Source organism: Fonticula alba, assembly GCF_000388065.1.
Source record: "Fonticula alba strain ATCC 38817 unplaced genomic scaffold supercont2.7, whole genome shotgun sequence".
NCBI lineage: Eukaryota > Rotosphaerida > Fonticulaceae > Fonticula > Fonticula alba.
In genome coordinates, this window is record NW_009242977.1 from 617,332 (window position 1) to 633,762 (window position 16,431).

Below are 16,431 nucleotides of genomic sequence, written 5' to 3' on the forward strand. Positions count from 1 at the left end.
GGGGGGGGGGAGGGGCCGAGGGAGCACACCAGGCAAGAGGTGCCCAGACTGCCGCCAGCCTCCCGGCGGTGTTGCCTGTTTGATAACAGAGCAAGTGATGTGGCGCGCGTTCCGGGGAAGCCGCGGGGCAGGCGGGGGCTCGGTGGTCCGAGCATGACGACCGGCGCTGGCGGAGGCGGCCGCCCGTCGGCGCCCACATCACAGCGCGCCGCCCGCCAGGCCGCGAGGGGACTGCGAGGCACGGCGAGCGGGAGCCGGCCGGACAAGACGACCGCCCGAGGCCGCCCGGCACGCGCACGCGGCACACCTCCCCCGGCCCTGGCCGAAACAGGCCTGCGCAAGAAGGGCCAGGAGGGGCGGGAGGGGGGGGGGCGACGCGGGCTTTCGTCTGACCGCCCCGGTCGGGGGGGGGGGCGGGGGTGTCGGCCGGCGCAGGGCTCAGCGGCAGCGACGCGGGGCGGCTTCCCCCGGGCGCGGGCCGGGGCGGGTTTCCCGGGCGCGTGCGCGCGCCGGCCCTTCGGCCGGCATTCCCGGGGGACCCTCTTGTGTACTCCGGCGCGGCCGTGATGTGGCCCGGGGGGGGGGGCGGGGGCGCGCGCGGCAAGTCACCTCGCCCTGGCTCGGTCGGGCGCCACATCAGCCGCTCGCGGCCATTGTTGTCGGTCCAGTGGGGAGACCCACACAACGCCATCACGCACACCGATGGCCTCGTGGGGGGGGGGGGGGGGGGCGGCCTGGCTGAGTGTGCCCGCGCGCGCGTGTGGAAGCGCGTCGATGTATCCGCGCACGGCCCCTTTGGACTGCCCCGTGCAGCCCCTGCTTCTCTCCACGGCCCGCGCGGCTCTTGCCTCTTGCATTGGGCCCCTCCTCGGCCGTTTTTGCATCTGCAACGGCCGCACATGCAAGCATGCGTATGCCCGCACGCCCGCCCGCACGCACGCACCGGCACATCATGCACGTACATGCCCCGGTCCGTGCCCGCGCCCCGTAAGGGACGAGGCGTCCGAGACCCCCGCTCCGGGGGCATCCTGCGGAGCGCGCGAGAGCCCGCCAACCGAGGTGGCATAACAATCCATTGTGTGGCAGCTGTTGTTCCCAGCGTCCGGCGCCCAGCGTCTCGCCCCCCCCCCCCCCTCCCCCCGGGGCCGAAGTGATGTTGCCGGAGCCGGCCTCCTTCCGCCTTCACCAGCGCGGCCGGCCGCCAGCCGCCGGGGGCCCAGGGACGTGCATTGTTTATCCCCGGCGCCGTGGCGCCCGACGCCGACGCAGATCGCCCGTCTGCGTCCATCGTGTTCCTTCGGGTGTGCGCCGCGGGTGCCCCTCCCCCTTCCCCCCCCCCCCCCCCCCTTTGCAGCCTGCTCATGCAGTCAACCGACAGGCCCGGCGTGTGCCCGGAACTCGCTGCATGCCCCGGTGCCGTGCCTTTCCCTACGGACGTCCGGGTGCGGGCGGGTGGATGAGTGATGTGTGCTCGGGTCGGCGGCATTATTCGCACCCGCGCCCGCCGCCCGCTTCGCCCTCGGCGGGGGGGGGGGGGGTAAACGGCCCAGGCGGTCGGCCGGGGGTCTTTCCCTGTTCTCCGGCACACCGCCCACGGCGGTGGCCGAACACGGAGAAGCACCGGCGAGCCGCCGCGCGCGCGCGCGCGAGCGCGGGCGCGAGCCCCGCGGCTCGGTGCGCGGCCCCAGGGCTTGGCGCGCGGGGCCGGGCCAGGGCCGCGAACGGGCGGGGGCCGCCGGGCAGGGGACGAAACGGACGGGGCTACGGGCGAGCCCGAGAAACGGAACAAGTGAGCCGGCAAGCGCGCGCGCGGGAGCCGACTCGGCGAGCATTCCAGAGGCCCCGGCCGGGCCGGGGGGCGTCGGCCCGCCCATGCCTGGGTTGAGCATGCCACAATATCTATAAGGGGCAGTGTGCCAGGCGCTTCTTCCGGGACGGGTTACTCCAAACACTATCCTTTCCGATAGCCATTTTCTCCCCTCCCTTCTCCCCCTCCCTCCCTCTTTCTCGCCCACACGCCCCCCCCCTCTTCCCGTAAGTCCTGCGCCCTTTCCCCCCTCCCCTCCCCCCCCCTCTCGCTCTTTCCCATCTCCCCCCCCCATTGCAAGAGCAGCTCCCTGTGCCCGTGCGACGTGTCCCCCTCCCCCCTCCCGGCGGGAAAGGGGGCCGTATTCGTCTCCCCGCGCGCATCCTTCCCCCGGGGGGAGGCGAGAGACTCGCCCGGCGCTCGGCTGCGCCCGCCCATGCTCCTCCCATCCTTTCCGTGCGTCCCCTCTCCCCCTCTTTGCCTGCGTGTCCCCCTCCCCCCTTGCCTGTCCTCTTCCCTCCTCCCCTTGCCTGTCCTCTTCCCTCCTCCCCTTCCTGACGCCCATGACTAACCCCCCTCTTATCTTCTCCCAACCCTTCCTCAGGCTCTTCCTCTCTGCATCACCCCCTTCCCCCTGCCTGTGGTGTTTCTCCCCACTGGTTCCCCCCCCCCCTGCTCTCCGCCTCGCCCCTCGGTTTCTTTCTAACCCGCTCGGTCTCCCTCTTTGCCTCCACTGCGCGCGCGCACACACATGCGTTCCTGAAATGGCAGTCCACCTCCCCCCCTCTCTTCCACCATGTCCAAAAACGCTCCTTTCCTTCGTGAGTACAAGCTCGTCGTCGTCGGCGGTGGTGGTATGTCTTCCCTCTTGCCTGGTGTGCCCTTTCCCTCTCCCATTCTCACGGACCCACTCACCTTCCGATCTCCCCCTCCGTTCCCCCCTCCCTCTCTGCGCCTGCCCCCAGGTGTCGGCAAGTCCGCCCTGACTATTCAGTTCATTCAGTCTCACTTCGTTGACGAGTATGACCCCACCATCGAGGGTACGCTGCTTTTCGCTTCGCGCCTCCTCTGTCCTTGGCCTAGGCCTCCGGCGATCATCCACTCGCCCGTGTGTCTCGACGCGTCTAACTCTTCCCCCCTCGCCCGCTCTCCTCCCTCGCTGGCTCCTCCACCTCCCCCTCCCTCCCCTGCAGACTCGTACCGCAAGCAGTGCGTGATCGACGACGAGGTTGCCCTCCTCGATGTCCTCGATACCGCTGGTCAGGAGGAGTACAGGTACTGTCCCACTTTCCTTCGCAGGGGCTGGGCGCGCGCACCCGGGAGTGCCCCCCTTCCCATTCTTCCCGGCCCTCCTCCCTCCCCTCCCACCTCCAGCCACTCCCACCTCACCCGGTGACTGACTCCTCCTCCTCCTGTCCCCCCCGCCTTCGAAACACACGCACACACACACAGCGCCATGCGTGAGCAGTACATGCGCACTGGCGAGGGCTTCCTCTGCGTCTACGCCATCACCACCCAGTCTTCCTTCGATGAGGTGAACATCTTCCACCAGCAGATCCTCCGTGTCAAGGACAAGGACAACTTCCCCATCATTATCGTCGGCAACAAGTGCGACCGGGAGATGGAGCGCAAGATCACCAAGGAGATGGGCAAGGACCTGGCCCGCCAGTTCAACTGCAAGTTCATCGAGGCCTCCGCCAAGAGCAAGATCAACGTCGACGAGGCCTTCTACGAGCTGGTCCGTGAGATCCGTCGCTACCACAAGGAGTCCCAGCCCCGCAGCAGCCCCGGCAAGCGCCGCCCCTGCACCCTCTTCTAAGTGGGAGAAATAGGCAACCCCTTCGTCAAAAGAAGACTGGCTTCATCGCTCCTCCCTCCGTGTGTGTGTGTGTGTGTGTGTATGTGTTGGTGCAGGTGTAAGTGTTAGTGTGTGTGTGCTGGCAATGTGTGGATGCGCGCGTACGGGCACGGCGTGCCCCGCCTCCCCGCACCCCGCACCCCGAGCTGCTGTGCCCCCCCCACCGCCAGCACGGACTGCTCCAGCGACGGCGGGCTCTCCTGTGAAGCCCGGCTCAAAGCCCCCGCCAGGCCCCTAGGCCCCCCCAGGCCCCTCGGCCCCTCCGCCAGGGACCACCGCGCCGGCGCCACCGCCTCGCCCGCGGTCGACTGGCAGAAGGGCCCCCCCTCGGAGCTTCCCCCCACCACCGCCGCCATCACCACCACTGCCACCGCCGCCACCACCACCACCGCCGCCACCACCACCACCGCCGCCACCGCCACCCAAACACACCCCCCTGTCCTTGGATGATGTGGGGAGGGGGTGCGCGCGCCGGGAGGTGGCGAGAGACCGTAAGGGCAGGGGTGGGTCTCCCCTATACTCAGTTCAAGGCGCCCTCCCCAATCTCTTTATCTCCCTCTCTGTCCCCCCTCCCTTCCCATCCCCTCCCCTGGTGCTCGGGCGCTCGCGCGTGGGGGACCTGTCCTTCCATCCCATCTCCCTCCCTCTTTGGGGAACATCCTCCCCCCCCCCTCCCCGATGTGTCCCCGCGCCTCCTCTTTCCCCCGGGCGGACAGGGGGCCGGACCGCGCGCTGTCTCTCAGGGCACGGATCGGGGGGGGGGGGGGGGGGGGGCTCCCCCTCCCCCCTCTCGCCGTTTTTCCCCCTCGTTCCTCCCCCCCCCCTTTTATGCGCGCACGCGCGCACTCCAGCTGTTGCCATATCTTCGCGCTGCACAACACCCCCCACTTCACATCTCTCCCCCTCCCCTCCCCCTACCCCCCTCCCTCTTCTCTCCGCCACTCGCGTTGCCCTCCCTCCCTCCTCTGTAAATTCCCATGCTTCCGAAATATATGTACAAATACCTACTCTCTCCTCCCCCGTGTGTGTGTGTGTGTGTGTTGTGTCGTCCTGGTCCCGCCTCCCTCGTTCTTCTGCCTGGGGATCTCTCCGTGCGTGGCCAGGGGCGAGCGAGGGGGAAGACTTTTGGGCTTTTGGATTCGCGGCTCATGGGGCCTCCCCCGCGTGTGTGCAGGGCACGTCCCCCCCCCCCCCCCCCATCAGGATGAGTATGCCATGCATGTTTGGCGACAAAGGGGCAAGACAAATGGCCGGCCGGTGAGATGGGGTGTATTTCCTTCTCGCAGCCCTTCTCATCCCCGTCAGGACATGAAAGGAAGACATCAAGATGAGCCACCGCCCCCTGCACATGCGGCGATCAAATCATCGAGTCCAGCATGCTCTCCAGGTCGTCGAGATCCTGGGGCTTCACCGGGGCACCGATCGACCGGCCCAGAGCAAGGGCCTCCTCGGGGCTGGCCTGGCTGCTGGAGGCGGCCGGTGATGCCGGGGACACGGTCGCCGGAACTTGCGTCGGGTTGACGGGCTCCGCCGCGGGGGAGGGCGCCGGGCCCGTGGCGGCCGGCGTGTCGGCCGATGTCAAGCAGCCCGGCGTCTGTGGAGGGAGGCGAGCCAAGGCCGGACAGGAGGTGAGCACCAGGCCGGCGGAGGGCACATGCGACAATCGCCCGAGCATCAACGCACCAGGAGACACACCGGCAGAGCGTCCGGGATGTGGGAGGGGCAAAGAGAATCCACGGCCAAGGTGGAGGGATCCTGGGCCGAGCTCGAGGCAGCCTCCTGTGGCTGCAGGGGGCAGGAGATGGGCCGCCAGTGCGGGATGCATGTATGTCAGGCACCGGAAGAAGCAGAAAGCAGGGGCCAGGCAGGGGAGCAGGCAGATGACTGGGGCGCCCCTCCAAGCGGAGGATGCATCGTATGTCGGCTGGCCGTGGGGCGGCCGGCGGGAGGGACGCACCGCCAGTGCAGGAGCCTCAATCGGCGGGAGGGCCGGGTGCAGGGCGAGCGAGCCCATGGCAGTCAGCAGGGCGGGCGGGAGCTTGGGCGGCACGCGCGTGAAGGAATCCTTCGCCGGGGCCGGCGCAGGGGCTGCCTGCTCGGCGTGGACTCGCTGCGAGATGTCGTCCAGCAGCCCCAGGCAGGCGTCCACCGAGGAGTCTGGCCGAAGGACAAGACCTGGCCGGAGGGCCTCCAGCAGGAGAGTGTCGGCCTTCAGCCTATCCAGCACTTGGGGGTAGGTGTTGGGCACGCCATCTGGCGGGGAGGAGGCGACCGGCAGGGGCAGTGGGTCTTGCGTCAGCGCGCGAGGGCGGGGCAAAGGCAAAGGGCGCTGGCCCGAGGGGGAGGGAGGGAGAGAGAGAGGGAGAGAGAGACGCACCGTATGCGGCGAGGCCGGGCTGGTCAGGCTCCGCGAGGGCGGTGAAGACCTCCTGCAAGGAGGCAGTGCGGTTGTCGGGGCCAGAGGCAGTTGGGCTGGCAGCCGCGCCCTTCGCCGCCGAGGGCTTGCCACCACTCGAGGGCTTCTTGTCATGGCGCCGACGCCCGTGGAGGCTTGACCGGTAGCGCGAGGCACTGCGAGGGCAAAGGGACATGGGCAGTCAGTGGGCCGCCACAACAGCAGCGGCAGCATCAAAGCAGCAACAGGAGCGGGGCGCGGCGGAGGAGGCGTACTTGGCCTGCTTGAACGAGAGATCGGACATCGCGCGGGGCCGGGGATTGAGGGAGGCGCGAGGGCGATCTGCCGGCGGGGGGGGGTGGAGGATTGTCGGCGAGGGTGTGCGCTCGTCGCGCGTGGATGTGCGCGGTTGTCGTGCGGGCGGGGGGGGGGGGGGGGGGGGGGGGAGAGAGAGAGAGAGAGAGAGAGAGAGAGAGGGGGGGGGGGGGGGGGGGTGGCGGGGCGTTCCGGAACGTCGGATGGCGGCCGGGGGGGGGGGGGGGGGAATGGGGCGCGCGATCAGCACAGGAAGAGGCTGCAGGGTGGAGCCCAGGCGTGTTGACACTCTCGGGAGCGGGATTTCTATGTGGAAAAGGGCCCACTAGATGGGTAATTCGTGATATTGGCTGTGATATTGGCTGTGATATTCGGTGTGATATCGGAATTGCAATTCCACCTCCGCGGAACCCTAGTCTCGCCGTCTGTGTCTCCCTCGGCAGAGCCTTCTAGAGCAACTCCGCGCGGGGGGGGGGGCGTGTAATCCACCGGCGCCTTTGGGTCTGCGCCTTTTTTCCATCTTTTATTATCCCCGCCTCCCCCCTGGGGGGGGGGGGGGGGCGCTGTTGCTCCGAAACCCGGTGCCCAAGGCCCCTTTCGCTGGGAGGTGTTTCCCTCCCCGGCCCCGGTGCCTGGCGACGGGCCGCCACCACCATCCTAGAACGAGTGTGTGACGGTCCGCCGGAGTGCGGTCTTCACCCCCCCCGCCCCCCCCCCCCCCCCCGAAAACCCGGGTGGCAGACTCGAATCAGTTGGTCGCTCGTCCCTGGCCCCACTTGTGCAGGCCGGCCAACCCTAGGGATTTAGGTTCCTCCGGATGTGCATACCATTTCCCATTTTTCAAATGCCCAGCCTTGTTGGCGCAAGACCGTGCACAGGGGCCGGGAGTGCCGGGGGGCGAGGGAGAAGAGAGAGGCGCTGGCGGCCGAGGCGAAGCTGGGGGCCCGGGGTGGAGGGCCTTCCCGGCTGGCGGCCCAGGTTGAGGGCAAGGGGGGTCCTGCATCATCTGGTCCTGTGCGGCGGGCGGGAGGCGGGTTGGGCCGTGTGCGGGTCAATGCGCACACCTCCTGGGCTGATGGAGGTTGCACAGGCAGGTCTTTTTCCTCAGCGCGACCGGCTCGCTGCCGGCCCCTCGCGCCAGGAGCAGCATGCCCGCCTGCGCTTGGGCCCACTAGGCGAGTTCCCGGGTCCCACACACGCACACGTTCTGCTCCGCTGGCGGGGGATGTGGGCGCCGGGGGCGGCGCGTCCGCCCGGGGGGGGGGGGGCGGGGCCCGCTTGCATGTGGATGTGGGATACCCGGCGCCCCACACAGCTGGCCTTGCGTTGTTAAACCCCTGGCCGATGTGGGCCCGGCATCCGTGGCGCGAGGCGGGGCAGACGCCCGCCGGCAGCCACACACACCCACACCGCGGGGGGCCGGGGGGCCCGTGCCTGCGTTAGACGCGCTGACGCAAATCGCGGCCCGCGGCCGGCAGCGCGGCCCGCGCTGGGGAAGCGTTGGCTGGCCGGCCGCCGGGGCGAGGCGGCGGCGGCGGCGGCGCGAGCAAATGGTCCGCCTCGCCCCACTTGGGCTGATGGAGAGCCAGGGCGCGCGCGAGTGGGGGGCTGTTTTCCTGCCCCCCCCCCCCCCCCCCCCCCCCCCGCCCGGCTGGCCTGGCCCCCGGAGCCGGCGGGCGAGACATAAAATAAAATGGCCGCCAGCCGCCCATGCATGGGGAGGTGCCGGCGGCCGCTGGCCGGATCGCGGTGATTATGTAACCCCCCCCCCCCCCCCCGGCTCGGGGACCTGACCCTATTTCCTGGGTGACCGGTGCCCAGTCCGCGAGAGACGGCCCAACACGAGTGTCGCCCGGCCCGGGGCAGAAAAGGGCAGACGGAAGTCACTGGACGGGCCGGCGGCGGGGCAGGGCAGAGCACGAGAGCGGGGGCGAGCGTGGCCGCGAGCCAGACCCACGCCAGTGTCAAGTACACCGGGGCACCGGCGCGGCGGTTATGCCGTGCAGCGAGAGGGGCCGTGGCCGCGGCGGCGGTGGTAGAGACACAGCCGCCAGGGGGGGGGGGGGAGGTGACGCGCGCCAGCTGCCCGTCTGGCGCTCCTAGAGGGGGCGGCAGCACCCCAACCCCCCTGTGGGGCCAGCGGACACGTTCGGTGCGCGGCTTGCGCTGGCCAGCCGCGGGGGTCTCGACACACCGGGGGCAGGGGGTGTGTATGTGTGTGTGTGTGTGTGTGGGGGCGCGCGCCGGGTGTGGGGGGCGAGGCGGCGCAGGGCGACGGCGTCCCTCTTGCACTTTTGGTGCCTCGCGTCTCTCCGCCCCGTTCTCGCCGTCTGACTCTCTCCCTCGGGCCGGCGGCTGAAGGGTGACCATTCCGGCGCCTCCCTCCCCAGGCCCCGGCCACAGCCCTTTTTTGTTCCGTTTCGTCTGCTTTCGCCGTCCGATTTTCGCGCTCAACAAAGGACTCCGACAAGATGCTCAGCCTCCGTACTCTGAACAACACCGCCCAGAGCTTCGGTGCGTTTGCTCTTCTGTCCCCCTTTCCCCCTTTCCCCCCTTTCCCCCCTTTCCCCCTTTCCCCTTCCCTCCTCTCTCTGCTCCTCCCCTCTCGCCTCCCGGCGCCGTGCATTTGTCGCCCGCCGCCGCCGCCGCCACCACTGCCGCCGCCGTCGCTCGGCATGTGTCCCGTGTGCGCCCTGGCATGGTGCTGCAGGTGCCCCGCGCGTGTGCATCATAGCCGCACGCACACGGGCACCGGCGCGGGGGGCGAGAGGGCGACGACGGTGCAGGAAAAAAAAGGCAGCCCGCAGCACGCGGCGCAACTGCCTCCCATCCCCCTTGCGCCTCTCTGGTCCCCCTTCCTGCCACTCACACCCCCCTCCCTCTGGCCCTCTTCCCTCTCCCCCTCTCCGCTTGTCTCTTCTCCTTCGTTTGCCCGCGCCCCACCTTCTCCCCTCCCCGCTCGTAGTTCGCTACAACAGCTCTGCCGCCGCCGTCGCCGCCAAGAAGAACCTCGGTGCCATCCGCACTGTCATTGGTGCCGTCGTCGATGTGCAGTTCGAGAACGAGCTCCCCCCCATCCTGACCGCCCTGGAGGTCCAGGACTCCACCACCGGTCGCGTTGTCCTCGAGGTTGCCCAGCACCTTGGTGAGAACACCGTCCGCACCATTGCCATGGAGTCCACCGAGGGTCTCGTCCGTGGCCAGAAGGTCCTGGACACCGGTGCCCCCATCACCATTCCCGTCGGTCCCTCCACCCTCGGCCGCATTATGAACGTCATCGGTGAGTCCGTCGATGGCCGTGGTCCCATCATCTCCGACAAGTCTGCCCCCATCCACGCCACCGCTCCCTCCTTCGCCGACCAGTCCACCGACCCCGAGATTCTCGTCACCGGTATCAAGGTTCGTAGCCCGGCGTCTTTCCCCCTCCCGCGCGCCCCGCCCCGCCCGGCCCCGCGGCTGGCCGGCCGGCCGGCCGGCCGGCCTGTCCGCTGCCTCTCCCCCCTTGTCTCTGGCCCGCGCGCCACACGGCACGCACATGTGTCCTGACGTCCCCCCTCCCCTCCCCTTCGCCCCCCTCCCTTCGCGCAGGTCGTCGATATGCTTGCCCCCTACGCTCGTGGTGGTAAGATTGGTCTCTTCGGTGGTGCCGGTGTCGGCAAGACCGTGCTCATGACCGAGCTCATCAACAACGTCGCCAAAGTCCATGGTGGTTACTCCGTCTTCGGTGGTGTCGGCGAGCGCACTCGTGAGGGTAACGATCTCTACAACGAGATGATCCTCTCCGGTGTCATCCAGCTCGAGGGCTCCTCCAAGGCCGCCCTGGTCTACGGCCAGATGAACGAGCCCCCCGGTGCCCGTGCCCGTGTTGCCCTCACTGCCCTGACCCTGGCCGAGTACTTCCGTGACCAGGAGGGCCAGGATGTGCTGCTCTTCGTTGACAACATTTTCCGCTTCACCCAGGCCGGTTCCGAGGTGTCCGCCCTTCTGGGTCGTATTCCCTCTGCCGTCGGTTACCAGCCCACCCTGGCCACCGATATGGGTGCCATGCAGGAGCGTATTACCACCACCACCAAGGGTTCCATTACCTCCGTCCAGGCCATTTACGTCCCGGCTGATGATCTCACTGATCCCGCCCCGGCCACCACTTTCGCCCATCTGGACGCCACCACTGTGCTGTCCCGCCCGATTGCCGAGCTGGGTATCTACCCCGCCGTCGACCCGCTCGACTCCAAGTCCCGCATGCTTGACCCGCGCATTGTCGGCGAGGAGCACTACAGCATTGCCACTCGCGTACGTCCCTCGTCCCCCTGCCCCCCCCTCTCTCCCTCTCTCGTGCATGCGTCGCGCACACACACACGCGCGCGCGCGCGCGTCCTGGTCCCCCTCCGCTAACACAGCATTCGCTCCGTGTCGCCTTCCCGCCTCGCACACGCGCGCGCGCACACACACACACACAGGTCCAGCGCATCCTCCAGGACTACAAGTCCCTCCAGGATATCATTGCCATTCTCGGTATGGATGAGCTTTCCGAGGAGGACAAGCTCACCGTCGAGCGCGCCCGCAAGATCCAGCGTTTCCTGTCTCAGCCCTTCCAGACCGCCGAGGTCTTCACCGGCTTCCCTGGTGCCCTGGTCACCCTCGACGAGACCCTCCGCTCCTTCAAGGAGGTCCTCGACGGCAAGCACGACGACCTGCCCGAGTCCGCTTTCTACATGGTCGGCAACATCGACGACGCCCGCAAGAAGGGTGCCGAGATCCTCAAGCAGCTCGAGTCTCGCGGCAACTAAGCGCGCGCACTCTCGCCCCGTTCCCTTGTCGCGCCTTCCCCCTCCCTCCCCTCCTCCCCTCTCTCTCCCTCCCTGTCTGCCTCCTCTCGCCCTCTCCATCCGGGGGCGGGCGGCGGGGCAGTGCAGTGCAGTGTGTGCCTGAGCGAGAGGACAGGGCAAGAGGCGGCCGGCGCTACAATAACACCGGTGCATGCCAGTTGCTCCTCCCCCTCCCCGCGCCCCCCCCCTTTCCCCTCCTCCCTGCGGGGGGAGGGACAGGCGGGGGCGGCGGGTAGGGGCCCGGACAGGGGGGCCTGGGCCGCGCCCCCGCGTGTGTGACGCGCTCCTCCCCCTCCCAGCAGGTAGTAGCACGCATGGCCCTCGACCCTCGAATGAGCAGAGTGGCGCAGCAGCGGGGGGAGAGGCGCGTGGCCGGCCGGCGGCCAGCCATGTGTGTGGTGTCTCAGCCTCCTCGCGCGCCCCTGCGCGTGCTGTGGCTGGCCATCCCCTTCCTCCCTCCTCCCCCTTGCTCTCCTCTCTCTCCCTCGTGTGTGTGTGTGGCCTGCCGTGATGTGCCTCTACACATTCGTGCACACACGCGCGCGCGCCCCCCCCACCCCCTCTCCCTGTATAACTCTCCATAGTTCTATGCTCCACACAACGAAACCCCCCCTCCTCTCCCAATACACGCCTATATGCGCAATATATAGCCCCCCACACGTCGGTATGCCGCGTCGTCCCCTCCATTCGCGCTCTGCCTCTGCCGCCTTCCTTTCCCGTCTGTGTGTGTGTGTGTGTATGTGTGCGCGTGCGGTTGCGCGTCCATGGGGGATCTGCTTCGAGGGGGTTCTCTCGGCTGGTGTCGCGCCGGTCGGCGTGTGTCGTGCCGGCGTCGGAGAGAGCGTCACCCCGCCGCGAGGCGTCGGGTCTGTTTTTTGGCCCTGCTTCTCGGCCAAGGGCCCACTCTCGGCTCCCGCAGCTGTGTGTGTGTGTGTGTGTGTCGAAGTCGGCGCAGCAAAAACCGCCGGGGGGCTTGCTGCCTCTCTCGTGGCAGTTGATTGCATTCTTTTGCGTCTACTCTCTCGCCCTCTGACCGCCGCCGCCGGGCTACGCCTCCCCCCCCCCCCCCCCTGGGCCGGGTCCCTCGCCCCCCCCCCCCCCCCCCCCTTTGCCAGCAGATGACGAGAGCCCTGCAACGCGCGACGCTTGAGCATGACCCCCCCTTGCAAGGCTCCAGCCCTGTTCGCAACCAAATCGGCATTCGAAATAGAACAAAAGAGAATGTCATTCCAGGTCATTTTGCATGTGATTCACAGTCACCGGATCGCTCCTCGTGCACCACTGGACGCCCTGTCCTGGCGGCCGTGGCCATATGCTCCCCCTCCCCAGCCGTGCCGGGGCCCGCTCATGCCGCGTTCAACAGGCGCGCGACGCGCGTTTTTCCTCCGTCAGGAGCAGGCGTTCTGCCCGTCCCCCTGGCCTGCTGGAGGCGATAATTGGGGGGGGGGGGGGCGCGACGCAGGCTTCAGCTGGGCGTGGGGGGGACCGGCCCGGGGGCCACCACCATGGCCGCTGGGTAGCGATCACCGTGGGGCCTCTGCGCGCCCGCCTCTCCCGAACGGGGTGTCCCCCCGGCGGGGCTCAATTTCTGGCCGCCTGAACGGTGGAGGGCCCCGCCGAGCCTTCAACCGAGAGCAACAGGGCGCGAAGGAGAAGGAGGGGGGGGGAGGTGGGGGGGGGGGGCGAGGCCAACCAGACTGACCAACATGAGTGCGGCATCCCCCCCCCGCAGCCCGGCCGGGACTCGTCTCGACGTGCCCGCACACGCACTGCGGACGCGGGCCCGCGCACATACATGCACAGGGTGCGGGATATTCGCCCACCGGGGACGGAGGGGGGTCTCTGCTGCGGCGCCGCGCGCGTACACACACACACACACAGACAAGAGGGAAAACCATTTGTGTCTACATTTCCTCTCGTGACCGAGAGGAGGCTGGGGAGATTGTATTTGCAGTGTCACGGAGGAGGAGGCAGAAATCAACAAGGGCGCTGAGACTGCCCGCCCCCTCTGCGCCCCCTCCTGCCCTCCTCGTCTGCGTGCGGGCACACGGACAAACCCCTGGCGGACGCGGCGTCATTGCCAGCATCATGAGTGCCGGAGTGGGGTAGGAGGGGGGAGGGGGAGAGTAGGAGAGAAAAAAAGAAAAAAAAAGAACGAGCAGACGACGGGCGCGGCTGCGCCGTGCCTTTCCCCCCCATCCAAAGGAGAGTTGGTGTGGGGGGGGGGGGGGGAACAGGGGAGGGTTCCTCGATGTTCGCTGTGCCATGAAAGAGGAGAGGAGGAGCGGTGTGCTGGCCAAGAGAGCAGCACACCCTCGGACTCGGCTCGCTCTGTCGGGCCGCATGCGGCTAGCGCGCGCGAGTATGTGCGCGTATGTGTGTGTGTGGGGGGGGGGGGGAGGAGGAGAGGGAGGCGCGCAACTGGGGACGAATGTGCGGCATGTGACATCCCTGTCCCCGCGCGCTGGCTGCTCTCCCACCTGCACTCGCCATCGCCTCCAGAACTATGGAGAAGAGAGGGAGGAAGAGAGAAGCAGAGAAGGGCATGTGCCTGGGGAGGGTGGGGAGGGTGGGGGGAAGCCAATTCACAAGACAAAGCGGCACAGATGCCCCCTCGCCCACTGCCCGGCGGGGTAGCACCGGCAAAAGGGCTGGCCAGGGCCGCGCGCGCCTTAGACGACCTTCTTCAGCCACTCCCATGCCACCAGGGCGGCGATGGTGTGCGGGGCTGTCCGGACAAGCAGCGCACCGGCGCCGCTGTACAGGCCGGCCAGGCCCTCGGTCCGGGCAATCTGCAGGCCACGGCTCATGAGGCTGGCCCCGGCGGAGGAGGACTTCTCCGCGTAGAGGCGCGTGCTGACCACATCGAGCGGGGTCATGAAGATGGATGTGAAGCAGGCGGCCGAGGCGGCGGCGATGGTGATCTCCCCCGTGGACCCCGGGGTCGGGGAGAAGCCGGCCATCGAGTCTGACCGGAGGAAGCGCAGCATCATGCCATAGCCGGCCAGCTGGGAGCAAGACCCGACGGCTGTCCGGGCGGCCGCCACATTCGATCCCTTCCAGGCGCGGGCCGTCAGGACCGCCAGGCTGGGGCGCTGCTCCGGGACGAGGGCCGGGTGATTGCCGGCAGTGCCGCTCAGGGGGGCCGGCGCCGCCGAGTAGGTCGGCGGGAAGAGCAGAGCCCGGGTATGGTGGATGAAGGACCCCGCGGCGCCAGGGGTGCTTCGAGGGCAGAAGACTGCCTGCTGGCGGGTCTTGATCAGGTAGAACGGCGAGGCCAGGAAAGAGCCAAGGCCACCGGCGCCGATCTGCATGTGTGTGTGTGTGTGTGTGCGTGTGTGGAGGGAGAAGGTGAGATGTGTGGGGCAAGCGGGCTGTACGCGCACGCGCGCGCGCGCGCGCGAGCGAGCGAGCGCGAGAGACACAGAGAGAAGAGAGGAGGGAAAAGGAGGGCAGCACGCACACTGACGACCAGGGTCACCAGGAGGGGCATCTGTGTGGCGGTGGTGGCCGACGTGTCGCCGGGCTTCGGCGGGTACAGGGTGTTGGCCACGGTATCATACATCCCCAGACGCACGCCGTTCATGACGATCTGGAACATGTATGCGGCCGAGAGGCCACGGAAGAAAGACCGGGGACCTGGCGAAGGAGACCGACAAGAGAAGGGCAGATGGGGCGGCGGTCAGCGCGCATGCTGCTGGCGGGCCTGGCAAGTGTGCGAAGAAAAGGAAAGGAAAAAAAAAGAGAAACCAACGACCGGGGAAATCGGGCGAGCGGGACATACCCTCGAGCTTGTACAGATCGCGGGCCACCGAGTACATGGTCACCCGGGGGGTGATGGCGGTGGCCGGCGCGGCGGCCGCCGCCCCCAGCGAGGAGGCCGTCGAGCCGCGCAGGGCCACCGAGGTGGCGTTGGCCATCTGGCTGTTGGTGACAGCGGTCACCGGGGCGGCGGTGGCCGGGGGACTGGCCACCGGAGCCGCGGCCGCCGTGGTCGCCGGTGCCGGGGGGACCGCCACCGCGGACGGCTTGGCCGACGGGGCCACCCCCTTGGCCGCCTGGGCCGCCATGCCGGCCATCTGCAGGCGGACCTTGACCACCTCCAGCGGGTGGCTGATGTTGGCGGCAATGACATTGGCCACGGCGCCCAGGGCCACATGCCGCATGATGGAGGGCTGCTTGGCCTGCCCCGGGGCAGTGACGTTGGCAGCAGCAGCGGAGGTGGTGGTGGCGGCGGTGGCGGTGGCGGCGGCAGTGGTGGCCACCGCCGCCATATCGGTGCCACCGCCGACGCCGACGCCGGCGCCGCCAGCACCGCCGCTCACCAGCGGCGCCTTCATGTCGTCCAGCAACTCCGCCGGCGGGGAGATCGCGTGCGCCGGGGCAAAGTCGGTGCAGTGGTTCCCCAAGGAGCCGCCCGGGCTGGCAAGATGCCCGGCCACCAGGGTCGAAGTGCCGGCGAGGTGGGTGCCCGAATCCATGGATGCCATCGGAACGGAGGAGGTGTGCGGCTCGGAGTATGCGCCTCTGCCAAAGATGGCTGTTCACATTCGAGGCCGGCCAGAGGGGGCAGAGGGGGATCGGTTAGGGCGGCGCGCGTGTGGGTGTGCGTATCGGCACTTGCGAGTGGGGGCCGTACCAGCGGTGACTGGGCGGGAAGGGGGGAGTATCGCGGGACGCGAAGGCTCACTGGTTTTTTTTTGGCGGGGAGGAGAGGGGGAGATGTTCTCGTTTGGAACAAGGGAAGGACCGAGCGGCGCCGCGGCGACCGCCATCCAGGGTCGCTGCGCTTTGTGCCTGCCCCCTCGTGCCCCCCCTCTTGCTGGCTCTCCTTTCCCCCCTGGCACGCGTCACTGTGGCGGGCGTCCCCTCGTTGGGGCCGGCTCCCTGGCTGCCGAGGCGCTCAAGCCACCGGAAGAGGGCAGATCCGGCCGTGTGCCTGCCGTAGTAGGGGCCTGCGGTTGCGGGCGCCAGGCGGAGGGGTGTTCTCTCCCGCCCGGCCGCCCGCCCGGCGGTCCGGCGGGGTGCGCTGCCCGGCGTGCGGCCAGACCGGAGCAGGGGAAAGTCGCCCCGTGGACCGGGAGCTCTCCGTTCCGACCGAACGCCTGTGCGATGTGCCTGCACGGTGTGCCTGTGTGGCCGGTGGTCTCTAGCCGGAGTGACTCGCGCACCCTGGCTGCGCCCCCCCCCCCCCCCCGCGTCCTCGTGCGAGATGGGGGAGGGGGGCGCG

The 16,431-nt window shown here is 69.0% G+C and overlaps 4 protein-coding genes across 5 annotated transcripts; 2 read left to right on the plus strand and 2 right to left on the minus strand.

Moving 5' to 3' along the window:
- The first annotated feature begins 1,951 nt into the window (after positions 1-1,951).
- H696_04337 lies at positions 1,952-3,707 on the plus strand. 2 transcript variants are annotated; one of them, XM_009498213.1, is made up of 5 exons: positions 1,952-2,034; positions 2,579-2,661; positions 2,773-2,847; positions 3,001-3,082; positions 3,260-3,707. In XM_009498213.1, exons 2-5 carry the CDS (start codon positions 2,604-2,606, stop codon positions 3,624-3,626), a joined length of 582 nt encoding a protein of 193 aa, XP_009496488.1. In that variant the 5' UTR covers positions 1,952-2,034; positions 2,579-2,603; the 3' UTR covers positions 3,627-3,707. The 2 variants fall into 2 exon arrangements, with proteins under 2 accessions (XP_009496488.1, XP_009496487.1); XM_009498212.1 differs by lacking the exon at positions 1,952-2,034 and adding an exon at positions 2,060-2,263 and having other exon boundaries at positions 3,260-3,626.
- A 1,205-nt stretch (positions 3,708-4,912) lies between these two features.
- H696_04338 (hypothetical protein) lies at positions 4,913-6,485 on the minus strand. The gene is made up of 5 exons (XM_009498214.1): positions 6,336-6,485; positions 6,043-6,236; positions 5,623-5,918; positions 5,349-5,450; positions 4,913-5,259 (listed from the first exon to the last, which is right to left on the minus strand). Exons 1-5 carry the CDS (start codon positions 6,362-6,364, stop codon positions 5,023-5,025), a joined length of 858 nt encoding a protein of 285 aa, XP_009496489.1. The 5' UTR covers positions 6,365-6,485; the 3' UTR covers positions 4,913-5,022.
- A 2,194-nt stretch (positions 6,486-8,679) lies between these two features.
- Positions 8,680-11,882, plus strand: H696_04339 (ATP synthase subunit beta, mitochondrial). The gene is made up of 4 exons (XM_009498215.1): positions 8,680-8,889; positions 9,341-9,774; positions 9,964-10,665; positions 10,833-11,882. Exons 1-4 carry the CDS (start codon positions 8,847-8,849, stop codon positions 11,160-11,162), a joined length of 1,509 nt encoding a protein of 502 aa, XP_009496490.1. The 5' UTR covers positions 8,680-8,846; the 3' UTR covers positions 11,163-11,882.
- A 1,703-nt stretch (positions 11,883-13,585) lies between these two features.
- On the minus strand, positions 13,586-15,934 carry H696_04340 (hypothetical protein). The gene is made up of 4 exons (XM_009498216.1): positions 15,841-15,934; positions 14,986-15,741; positions 14,665-14,840; positions 13,586-14,509 (listed from the first exon to the last, which is right to left on the minus strand). Exons 2-4 carry the CDS (start codon positions 15,689-15,691, stop codon positions 13,874-13,876), a joined length of 1,518 nt encoding a protein of 505 aa, XP_009496491.1. The 5' UTR covers positions 15,692-15,741; positions 15,841-15,934; the 3' UTR covers positions 13,586-13,873.
- Between the last annotated feature and the right edge of the window lie 497 nt (positions 15,935-16,431).